The sequence below is a fragment of the Varanus komodoensis genome, unplaced genomic scaffold (genome assembly GCF_004798865.1).
Source record: "Varanus komodoensis strain SLA01 unplaced genomic scaffold, ASM479886v1 scaffold16, whole genome shotgun sequence".
NCBI lineage: Eukaryota > Metazoa > Chordata > Lepidosauria > Squamata > Varanidae > Varanus > Varanus komodoensis.
In genome coordinates, this window is record NW_025335468.1 from 6,715,344 (window position 1) to 6,726,025 (window position 10,682).

General features: G+C 43.2%; 1 protein-coding gene across 1 annotated transcript in view; it reads left to right on the forward strand.

The window, feature by feature from the left end:
• MUC5AC (mucin 5AC, oligomeric mucus/gel-forming) overlaps positions 1–9,521 on the forward strand; it is a 51,783-nt gene extending 42,262 nt beyond the window's left edge. Inside the window, exons 34-42 of the mRNA XM_044426080.1 lie at positions 23–439; positions 828–1,039; positions 3,636–3,807; positions 3,977–4,227; positions 5,629–5,812; positions 6,229–6,430; positions 7,771–7,949; positions 8,989–9,058; positions 9,461–9,521. Of these exons, the coding sequence (XP_044282015.1) occupies positions 23–439; positions 828–1,039; positions 3,636–3,807; positions 3,977–4,227; positions 5,629–5,812; positions 6,229–6,430; positions 7,771–7,949; positions 8,989–9,058; positions 9,461–9,521 (1,748 nt within the window). The remainder of the gene's footprint in view (positions 1–22; positions 440–827; positions 1,040–3,635; positions 3,808–3,976; positions 4,228–5,628; positions 5,813–6,228; positions 6,431–7,770; positions 7,950–8,988; positions 9,059–9,460) is intronic.
• The last annotated feature ends 1,161 nt before the right edge of the window (positions 9,522–10,682 follow it).

Consider the following 10,682-nt stretch of genomic DNA (forward strand, 5'->3'; position numbering starts at 1 on the left):
TTCCCCACTTCTGGACCTGAAGGCGGTGACATTGAAACATACAATAATATCCGAGCCGCAGGGGGCAAAATCTGTGGGAAGCCCACCAATATCCAGTGCAGGGCTGAAAATGAGCCTGGGCTGAGCATAGACCAAGTGGGACAGGTGGTCGACTGTAATGTCAACTTTGGGCTGGTGTGCAAGAACACAGATCAAATTGGGAAGGTGAAGATGTGTTTGAATTATGAGATACGGGTGTTGTGCTGTGAGGAGAATCCAGAGTGCGTAACCACACCCAAGACACACACCACCACTGCCAAGCCCAGCACCACGACTCCCGTCACCACTGCATCAGAAACTACAGCTTCATCTATAGTTACCCAAACAACAACCCCAGCTACTTTAGGAAGCAGCACAACCCCTTGCTTCTGCTTAATTGGACAAACCATTTACAAGCCTGGTATGTATTTATTTTAATCCTAGTTGCTCTCCATTTGCATTAGTTTTCCCAAGATGTTGTGTAATTTTGCATGATTTTATGTGCAAGCCTATGCTTGTGTTTAGAGGAAAAATTGGCATGATTTCTAGCATGTCCCATGCAGACGTGTTGGCTGAAGGATTGTTTGGGGTTATCATATCCTTTTCTAGTGTATCATGGGTTGGAGTGCATGCTTCTGCATCTTTTGTTTGCTTTCGTTTTGAGATTTGTGGAGCATGTTTTTGTGAGATGTATATATTTCTACTTGTTTAATGATAGACACAGGTCAGAGTTACTCCTTTTTTGTATTTTTATTGCATTTTACCCTAATGCTATTCATGTTTTTGATGATGATTATGGTTTTTGATAGGTGAAATTATTTACAACCGAACAGACAGCGATGGTTGCTATTTCTATGCTATTTGTGATAGAACTTGTTCTGTTGAAAGATTGAAAGGCCCATGTAGATCAACAACACCAAAACCAACTTCAACTCCATCTGTTGTAATTACAACTCCCACTACCACAGCTGTTGGCACTACTCCAGCACATGGCTGTCCTGAAGCTAATCCTCCACGAAAGGTAGATTTTTCTTTTTATCTGACTTTGGAGATGGTAGTAGCAGCTTGCAAACTTGTTACTTACAAGGAGAGTGTTTCAGCCTACCTTTCTCATTACATGTTTGCTCTGGTGGGGTGGATGATGTTACAAGATATAGGAACTTGAATTTCTGTGAGGAGGAAGGTAGTAGCTTCCCCTGTCCATTATGAATCCCCAGTCCTAAAATGTGCATAGCAACAGGTGGAATGTTCTTCCCAGTGACATCTGCCTAGCATTAACATTTTTGTTGCCAGGTCAGAACCCTACTCCCAGGCATTTGATGGTTTATAATGGGGATTTTCTTTTTTAAGTGTATTCTTCATCCCTATGAAATGAAACTTAGCACTAGATGCAGTTGGGGTTTGCTATTTTAGGAATAATTTACTAAGCAGTTACAGAGAAACTCTGCTGACAGGTTCTGGGCTGTCATCCTGCAAAGCAGAGAGTGTCATGACTATGCGGCTTGGATTTCAATATGAGTGGAGTGACAGCTGGGCTGAAGAATCAACCCAAATCCAAAGTTCTGCATTTGGCTAGGGTGGGGTCAACCCCCTCCCAAGCACTAGGAGCAGGTACAAAGGTCTGGGTGGGATTAGGGTTATCAGCCATTCCAATGGAAGAGCACTCGTGATGTTTATTGTTCTAAAGTGATAGCTGAGGGATTTTCCATGCTTTTCCGTTTACAAACTGAGGTACAAGCAGTGGCAAAAGGGTGTTTAGTGGTCCTGCTGCCACCAAGGATCACTTTGAACTTGAGGAACAGAAAATAAAATCAGAGGGCCTCCTCCAAAAGAGGCTTGAAGGACAGCAACAAGGGTGATATGGAACAGTCTCCCCAGTGAGGCCAGTCTGGTGCCAACACTGGCATCTTTTCAGTGCCCAGTTAGGTTAGGACTTTCCTCTACTCCCAGGAATTTGATGGCAAATGATGGGGCCTTCTAGTTTTTTGTCAAGTCCTCGTAGTTTCATTGTTAAATTTGTTTAATTAAATTAATTAATTTAATTAATTGTTTAATTAAAATTAAAATGTAAACTGTTTACATTCTTGCACATTAAGGGTTGCATTGTGTGCTTTAGCATGCTGTGAACTGCCCAGAGAGCTTTGAGTATTGGGCAGTAGTGTAATGTCATGTAATGACTCTTTCTGATGAGAATGTTTGCACCTTTCCCAACAATTAGTTCTTAGGCTATAATCATTTTCATGTGTGGCTGTTCATTTAAGTTCCCCTGTTGGTAAAGGACAATATTTTTCCTCTCCTCACACACTATTTTTGTATTGTAGAAGGAAAGGGAAAGGGGTGGAATAGGGGCAGGGGAGATGTATAGGTTTAAATCAGACAGTGACTGGTTTGCATGACACAATAAAGCAGCATGGGCTGGCTTAGTGCAATGCCTCAACCCTTCCTGCTTCCTGGGACATGATTTACCATGCAACTATCCATGGATTATAGCAGAAGGTAAGGAAAGCCTCTGTGGCTTAGCGTGTCATCTGAACATGGATGATGCAGTATGCCATGGCCAGGCCAAAAGGCTAGAGAGCCCCTTTGCCTGAGCAGCCAGAAAGCAGTCTTGCTCTGGCCAAGGCACTCTAGCTGAGGCCAGCTGGCAAAGGGCAAAGTGACAGCCAGCACACACTCCTGCTTTTCCCTTGCATCGGGAGGAGCAGACACCTTGGGCACAACATACGCCATCCACTCAGATCCTGCTCAAGACCTCAGGAAGTAGCACTCTGCAAGGCAGCCATGCCCAGGGATGGAGGTGCATTTGGTTGGGTCTCCTCAAGAGGAAGCCCAGCCAAGCATGCCAAAGCAAGCAAGGGTAGGGGACAGGTTGGAATGGGGCATTTCTCCCTGTTACCTCCCGTTGCAGTGGGTGAAGACGCAGACAAGCAGCCACATCCCCTCCGCACAGCAGACAGTTCACTGAGTGGAAGAGGGATGCTTCTCTATGTCCCTCCCTCCCCATGGTTGAGCAGCAGGGCAGGCCACCTCATGGTGGGCTTGGACATCTGATGCAAGGTGACTCATGCCCCCATTCCACTCATACCCCACACTTCAGAATCCCAGACTCTAATGCTAAGTCTGCCCTCTGCCCCCTCCCAGCCAGTTCAGAAAGGAGTGTGCTGGCTCCCTCCCTGTGATTGGAAATGTGCCTCAAAGAGGGGGAAAGCGGCATACTGCGGGAAGGAGAGGGGTGGAGGCAGGCACTTTCTAACTATGCCCATTCCTACTGCCCCCTCCCCTCCCCTACAGCTAAAAATGGCTGCATAGATAAAATGCATGGTGGCAGTGCTACTCCCATGCCTCACGCCTACCACAGGATGCCTGCAAGCTTCTGAGTTCGGAAATGTACCTGCATCTGGGAATGGGGAGATAAGACTGTGTCCTTAATAGACTATAACATGTACAGCATGTATAAACAGGGACCAGAATTCCAAGTGCCTTTTAGTAGGATGCAACTCCTTCATCCTTATAGTTGTAATGCATCTGTTATATTCTAATGGAACTAAAAATGTATTGAAAGCTGAATCAAGCCTGATTATATGTTTCAATGACAAAAGCACATTCTCCTTTTGCAGGAAGGAGAGACATGGACAACAGATTGCATGAAAAAAACCTGTGTGGGAAACAACACCATTACTGTAAACAAAGTGCAGTGTGAACCTGTGCAGCCTCTTGTTTGTGAAAATGGGTACCCCCCAATAAAAGTGTATAGTGAAGATGGCTGTTGTTACCACTATGAATGTGAATGTAAGTGAAAATGAATCTTTATAGTGGCACTTGTGCCAGTAACATCATGTACCTATTGGCTTTTCCTACTGCACCCACAAATTATTTGATTCATTGTTAAATACAACCTTTAGGTCTAGTCTAAGTTCTTCTAACCAGAATGTTTGTGTGTTTTTCCCTAATTTTGCAGGTGTTTGTAGTGGCTGGGGTGATCCTCACTATATCACTTTTGATGGAACCTACTACACCTTCCTGGACAACTGCACTTATGTGCTAGTGCAGCAGATTATACCTAAATATGACAACTTCAGAGTTCTTATTGATAATTACTTTTGTGATTCAGAAGATAAACTTTCCTGTCCTCAATCTATTATTATTTACTACAAGTCTTCAAAAGTAGTGCTAACTCGCCAGCGCTTCAATGGAGTGGAAGCTAACAAGGTAAACTTTATGTCAAATGTTTGAAATGCATCTCTAAGGCTACAATTCTATACCCACTTAACTGGGAATAAGTTCCTTCAAACAGTGTCGGGCTTACTTTTGGAAAGACATGTTCAGGATTGTGCTGCTCATGTACTAATTTCTATCAGAATCAGTGGGCTGGATCCAGAGTTCTGGAAGAGGGTGAATAAAAATAGAATTTGCTGCCCCCTCTTCTCCCTGCCAGCCCCCAGAGATTCCTAAAAATGTTCCTCCAATGGTCAGGGGCTCTGCTAAGTAGGATGGACTGTGGTGCAGGAGGCTGAGGGAGAAGGAAATGTTTGTGCAAAAATGGGCAAAGACATCCTTGTGACTACAAGGAAGAAAAGAGTATGGGCAAGAAAGTGCCCATCTGTAGGTGGATCTTGGGATTCCACCCCATATATGCAGGACTGAGAAACGCTGAAGGAGCCAAAAAAGTTTACATTAGGGAGTAAAAGAAGACAAGAGAGAAGGTCCATACTCAGAAGAGAACTATTAGGTATGTCTAAGAGCTTTCAAAGGCTACCCCTGCTGAGTGAAGATAATAATTATGCATTACTCATACTGTTTGCTTTGCTTGATGACACAAGGAAGCAAATAAAAGGTGATCAGCTTATATTGTGAAGAAACCAAACATCAGATGTTAGAAACAACACTGTACATATTAAATAGCACAACTGCAATCCAAAAGGATTTTTAGTCTCACCCATCCTAATATGTCTCTGATGCCTCTCTAAGAGATAGCCTGGGAGATCAGAGGACTCTCTGGAATGGAAAATGGGCACTGAGAATTACTTCAAATGTACATTAAACGCATGTGCTTTATGTTCACATTTATAAAGAAAGCAGGATATACATTTCTAAATAAATAAAGGGTGAAATCCAATCAAGAGTATAATCAGCCTCCAAGTCCAGAGGCTAACGATCATGCAGTGCACAAGAGGAAGAGGAGCAGGGACAATCTTTGCCTCCTTACACTTCCTCCAGTTTCAGGTAGCTTCGGGTATTTTGGAGGGAGAGAGAAAGAGGCTACAAAGAGGACTGAATACATCATATTCTGTCCTGTGCAATCTATTGCCTTCCTGTGATCACCAGAATGCTTAACCTGCTTTCTGGGGTTGAGATCCTGACCTCAAAGAGGAAGCTGGCATGGTGCTTTCCACAATGCTGGGACAGAGAGAGAGTCTAGAGCACAGATTTCCAGCTCCAAGGTTGGTGGTCTGTCTCTGACCCAGGATCTGGGAATCTGAAGCTCCAGATGATGTCCAGTAGCCATCAGATCACTCTCTAAATGTGTATTAAAATTGCTTAAAAGATTAGTAAAAAGCACACTGAATCATGCAGAATCCTTCACTGATGTGAAATCAATCCCATATGCAGATCTACTTCAACGATAAGGTTGTCAGTCCAGGTTTCCAGAAAGACGGCATTTCTGTCTCCATGACTGGCATCAATATGGTGTTTGAGATTGCTGAACTTAAGATTGTCATCACCTTCAGTGGAATGATCTTCTCAATACAGCTTCCATATAGCAAATTTGGCAACAATACTGAAGGACAATGTGGTAAGAATGAGGCTTTCATCCCTTCAAATCCCATGTTGTTCCATCAACATGTGGGTCGCTCCTTGCAATCGAACGCCAAATTAAAACTGAGCCAAAGCAGTATTTTTCAATGCATTTTCACTTCTGTTATTTTCAAAAAGGGCACCTTTTTGGTGCACCTTCAGAAAATTCCATCTATTATTTTTCATCCATAACCTGGATACTAGATATTCTGGGCATAGAAACAGAATTTGAAAGGCATAACAGCTGATCAATCTGCCTTTGGCTTCCAAAGAAAAGAGGTTATTTCTTCAATCTCTCAATAAAATTGTGAACAGGCTCTGGATTCAAGTGATTATGAATGTAAAACATGGCGTAATTTGTCATCGATGCAAAAGCCTCTTGCTTGTGTTCTGATTTCATTTTGTTTCACCTAGGTACATGCACAAACAACAAAAGAGATGACTGCCGCTTGCCAAATGGCAAGACAACTAGTTGTTCCCACATGGCTCCAGCTTGGAGAGTTCCTGATGACAAGAAAGACTACTGCTCAGGACCACCACCAACACTGTCACCAATACCCACACCAAGTCCAGAACCATGTCCAGTTCACCCTCTCTGCAAGACACTTACAAGCTAGTAAGAGAGACTATAATAATAGTGGTATCCTGTAAAAGTGAAGAAGAAAATTGTGTTGCTGCTGCTGCTGCTGCAGCTTTTAATTGAAAAGTTTAGTCCTAATATGGTAATCAGTGCGAGGTGCTGCATAAAGTAGAATCCAAGTTGCACAGCTCAACTGGGGCTGGAAATTCTATGCTATCAGTATAAGGGAGTTCAAAATTGCAATCCTATGCACATTTCCTTGAAGTAAACCCTATAGGACTGCACACCATGAAAGCACAAGTTCACATTGTCAACACTTTAACCTCTAGTGCAAAAGGTCTTCAGTCCAATGCATGGGGTATGTTGAGGGGATAACCTATTTAGCTTCTCATTTCTTCAGATTTGCCTATCAAACCCAAAGGCACAAAAGGGAGGGAGGGAGAAAGTCAGAAATTGGGTATATTACAGAAGTCTTTTTACTAATGCTATTACTGAGATATTTTTGTTGTCATTACGACAAAATGTGGTAGAACGTAACCACAGAACAGTCAATTTTCCCCTAGACTCTTGCATATTATCCTTGGTTGTATCTAGTTATGTCCCTCTACTAATGGAAAGCTCAAGGAAAGCTCTACTCATGCAAAAGTTCCTTGAATGAAAGGGGTGGGGAGGCAATCCTGCATTCCCCGGTTCTACTTTTTGTACTGCTCCAAGTGCTCCCCCACCCATCTGGAGCAAATGACACCCAGTGAGGTTTGATGGCTAGAGTACTGGACTGGGATTTAGGAGATCCTAGATCCCCACTTTGTTCCCCACTCAACCTTGAAGCTCGTGGCTGACCATGGACAGGCCCCTGTCAGCCTAATCTCCCTCATCAGATATTGGGAGGATAAAATGGAGGGAAGGAGAACCATGCAACCTGTCTTCAGTTCCTCGCAAGAAGGAAAAAGCCATTAATAACTCCAGCAATTTGGAGCAGAGGGCTGCAGAGCTAAGGAAGAATCTGTGAAAATTGCTTTTTCCCTCTTCCATTGACTGAAGGCTCAGCTTGACTGAAGAGACTTCTGTGGGGTTGGAGCACAACTGAATACATTTCAACATTCTTTAGCATGCCTGTCAAGACATTTTTTTCAAATGGCTAAATTTTAAGTTAGTAGAAGCTGCCCTTTTCTCTAGTGGTATTCTGCACCATGAGCACTCAACTCAGAGAACTCTCAGTTCTGAGGATGTCCAGTCTTCCAACCCCAAGTCTCTTCCTTTCACTTTGAATCCATTTAAAATATCCCACCAATCCCAAGGAAATGCCCCTCAAATGAAATGGAGACTGTAGACTTTTTCACAAAATGTATTTTCACATGTTTCTGGTACCTTTACAGCATCTTCAAGGAGTGCCATAAGATCATCTCTCCAGTGCCATACTTCCAAGGGTGCGAGTTTGATGCTTGTCACATCAAAAATATTTCTATGCAGTGTTCTGCTTTGGAGGCATATGCATCTCTCTGTGCTTCTGCAGGCGTTTGTATCGACTGGAGAGCAAAGATCAACGGCACTTGCCGTAAGTATCAGAGGGACAATTTGTGAAAGATCTTGCATCTGCAAATTAAGTGTTCAGTCAATAAAATATGCAAATAACAGGAAGAAGATTTTTCTTTTACTCTCATTTTTGGTTGCAAAGTGGTGGCAACCTGGCCAATTACCTTTCAAGAAAGAATTCAGTGAGGGCTTTCTCTATGCAAATGATATCTGGAGCTCTGGAAGAGTCTTCTGGTTCCTCTAAAAGGGAAGCCGTTTCTCCATAATTGCAGACATGCTCCATCAGTGTAGGAAGCACATTTAATAAAAATAAGCCACATGCACAACAAAGCAGTATGTCACCTTAGAAATGTGAAGATCCTCCCTGGGATCAGGCTCTCTCCTGTACTTTGGACTTCTTCTCATGCTTAGCCCTTGCTTAGGAAGCAAGCCAAGCTGAGATGAAGTCTGTGAACACCTGCAGAAGCCCAGTTGTGCAACTGGCAACCTTCCTCAACTGTACATCCGGCACACACGAAGCCTGCAAGTCACGTGCCTGAAAGAGGAACATCACTTGCAAGCATTTGCATGGGCTTGCTACCTGGCAGGCACCTGCGTGAAAGCTCGGTGCTCTCACCAGGAAGTTGGATGCGTAGCTGTGAGCAGGCTGGAGAGAGTTTGGAGAGCTGAGCCCAGGGAATTCCCACCTCCAGAATGGATTCCTCACACATCACTATGTCAACTAACACTTTTTCCTGTGGTTTTCCCTGCGTGGGATTTTTGTTGCATTTCTGCTGCTGCTCCATTTACTTCTTCTTCATATAGAAGCAAATGTATAGGAATTAGAACATACAGATGAACACTGACAGACCTGCTTTCCCCTTGTAGTTAATCATTTGGTGATCATGGAGAAAAGAAAAGGAGGCTTCGGCGAATGGGGCGGCATAGAAATGTTTTAATAAATAAAATAAATAAATAAATAAAATAAGGGAAAGATCATAGAAAAACTAAGTGTAAATGTTATGTATAAAGAAATATATCTTCACAATGTTACATTGCTTCATTTCTTTTGCTACTTACAGCATACAACTGTCCTGCAGACCAAGTATATGACCCATGTGGTCCCCTCAACCCTCCCACATGTGATAAGAGGTAAGGAAAGATTTTTAAAATGTTGTTTAAGTCTAACTTACTCTACTATTTACAGCCAATATAGATAGACAGTTTGCTGGATATAGATAGTTTGCTGGATTCGGTCATCCCTCTCTGCTATAAAACTGTGATTTTGGGATAGTCATCACATCTCACTAGGGTTACCTCGTCTCCCCCACAGGGAGATCGCAAAGATAAAATGGTGTACTAATGAGAATGTTGGACTGGAGAACAGGCCTGGGAGATCCAGATTTTAGTCCTCACTTGACCGTGAAACTTGACTGGGTGACTTTGGGCCAAATATTGGCTCAGCCTAGCCTACCTCACAGGCTTGTTGTAAGGATATATTGAGAGGAAAAGGAGTATCAGTAGGATCACATTCCCATTTCTCTTCCAACCCAGGTCTTCTTACAGCATGACCAAAAAGGTTTCTGTGCCAAAATCCAGCCTGAGCCCTAACTAAAATGGGTCCAGATAATGAGACTCATCCAAGAGCTTCTGGACCTGGCTGGCCACCACCCACTCAAGGACCTAGCCCAAGAAGGGAGCTTCCTAAAGTTGTTAAACTCTTCCATAAAGCCTGAAGTGCCTGATCCTGCCTAATCATGGAAGCTAAGCAGGGTCAGCCCTGGCTAGAATCAGAATGGGAGATTTTAGTCCTGCATTGATCAGCAGGATGCTGGACCTGATGGCCTTCTAGGCCCCTTTCAGTTCTATGATGTTATGCTATGCTGTGAGTGGGCTTACCACCATCTCTTTCAGATGGCCTGGGACCATTACCTCTTATAAGGAGTCATTAATTACTTCCCTGGCCCAGCCAGCTTTTCCCTCTCTGCTGATTTTTATTAGTCAAGAGGGACAAAACCCCCTCTAAGCTAATGAGGAGTAAGGAGGTGGTTGCATAAGCTTGTCCGAACATCCTGTCAACATCATCAAGCTGTACCTACTAGAACCCATCCAATGAAACTGGACCAGATTGTGCTCTGGGTAAATCACCTGCTTGAACTGCTATAAATGAAGTCTAGGGCCTGGCAGATGCAAGAGACTTTGTCTTGGAAGTGCCTAGCAAGCATGTGACAGCAGGCCTCAGACAGATCTACAGTGTCATTAGGGTCAACATATAGTAGGCTCTGAACAAACCTGAAAAGCTTTGTTTGGCAGCAGGTAGAAGACTGAATAGAGGCAGAAAAAAGTTGTTTCCTTGCTGCCCTCGCTGCCCCTAAATATACTTGATTATGGTCACACACAAGTGTTTGATTGCATCCATTAGTTTTCCTCCTCCTACTCCCACACTGTCACCCATTTTGTTTCATCACTCTCGTCTCTAGGATATACCACAGAGCAGTATGAACTGCGCATCTATGGAATGCGCTCCCCAGAGAGGTCCGCCTGGCACCGTCGTTATTTGTTTTTCAGCGCCAGGCTAAGACCTTTTTATTTAAAACTTATTTTAATTGTTAAATTATTGAATTAATTAGGATTTTAAAAAATTTTAGCTGAGAATGCACCGGGGGTTTTTAAATGGCTTTTTTTAATTGTTATATTATCATTATTTATGTATGTATTTATGTATTCTTTGTGAGCCGCCCCAAGGCTTTGTTGCAATGGGGGCGGCATAGAAATG